The sequence below is a fragment of the Eimeria mitis genome, genomic scaffold, assembly GCF_000499745.2.
Source record: "Eimeria mitis Houghton genomic scaffold, Emh_scaff1858, whole genome shotgun sequence".
Lineage (NCBI taxonomy): Eukaryota > Apicomplexa > Conoidasida > Eucoccidiorida > Eimeriidae > Eimeria > Eimeria mitis.
The window spans coordinates 6,390-7,505 of record NW_013570180.1 but is presented as its reverse complement, the minus strand read 5'-3'; the positions used below and the strand labels follow the sequence as shown (position 1 = coordinate 7,505).

The 1,116-nt window shown below is 53.3% G+C and overlaps 1 protein-coding gene across 1 annotated transcript in view; it reads right to left on the bottom strand.

Annotated features, from left to right (window-relative positions):
* Positions 1–1,116, bottom strand: part of EMH_0044650 (3-demethylubiquinone-9 3-methyltransferase, putative) — a gene marked incomplete at both ends in the record, with an annotated part of 9,843 nt that overhangs the window by 2,495 nt on the left and 6,232 nt on the right. Inside the window, 2 exons of the mRNA XM_013495986.1 lie at positions 415–622; positions 846–1,017. Of these exons, the coding sequence (XP_013351440.1) occupies positions 415–622; positions 846–1,017 (380 nt within the window). The remainder of the gene's footprint in view (positions 1–414; positions 623–845; positions 1,018–1,116) is intronic.

Here is a 1,116-nt window from a genome sequence, read left to right as displayed (position 1 = left end):
TCGGTAGGTTAATATGTAGCTACGTAGACAGCTAAACGGATGGCAGCCTGGCTGTCCTGCAGACGAACCTAAAGGGTTTATGGTTTAGGGCTTTAGGGTTTTAGGGTTTAGGGTTTTAGGGTTGAGGGTTTAGGGCTTTAGGATTTAGTCTGGCTAGCCGTCTCAGGTACCAGCAGCTAGCTAGCCACTAGCTAGCTAGCTAGCTAGCTAGCAAGCTATCTAACTATCTATCTATCCAACTATCTAGCTGGCTAGCTATCGGTCTATCTAGCTAGCTAGGCGGGTGGAAGCCTGTATGAGTAGCTAGATATCTAGCTACCCAGCCAGCTAGCTAGCTGGCTAGCTAGCCAGCCAGCTAGCTAGCTAGCTAGCCAGCTAGCTAGCTAGCTGGCTAGCTAGCTAGGTATTGGTTACCTTTGGTATGATTTGAAAGAGACGCTCCGCAAGGAGGATGGAGGCGAGGTAGTTCTCTGGCGTTCTGTTGAGGGAGGTCAGCAGCAGCAGGCCCCCCTGCTGCAGCCGTGCTGCAGCAGCAGCAACAGCAGCAGCTTTATTCTCCTCCCCCCATATATGCTCAATCACCTCCGAAAGAACTACAGCATGATAAGACCCCAACTCCCACCTGTACGTACACCGCAAAATACACTGAGTCGTGCTGCTGCTACTGCTGCTGCTGCTGCTGCTGCTGCTGCTGCTGTTTGTGTTGCTGCAACAGCCGTAGAGATAGAAAAGGATGCTCTTATGCAGCAAAAGCAGCAGCAGCAACAGCAGCAGCAGCAGCTGCAGCAGTAGCAGCAATAGCAGCAGCAGCAGCAGCAGCAGCAACAGCAGCAGCAGCAACTCACTGCTTTGGGGGAGCGGATGCGTCCGAGACGAGGTAACGCAGCCGGTCGCTCAGGTCAGGGAGGCCTTCGACGACTGCAGCAGCAGCAGCAGCAGCAGCAGCAGCAAGAGCAGCAGCAACAACAGCAGCAGAAGCAGCGCAGCGGATGATTGCAGTAACTGCAGCAGTGTGTTCTGCAGGAGCAGCAGCAGCAGCAGCAGCAGCAACAGCACTACCGCCACCAACAACAAGAAACAAGAGCAACAACAACCAGAACAACAAAAACAAAGACA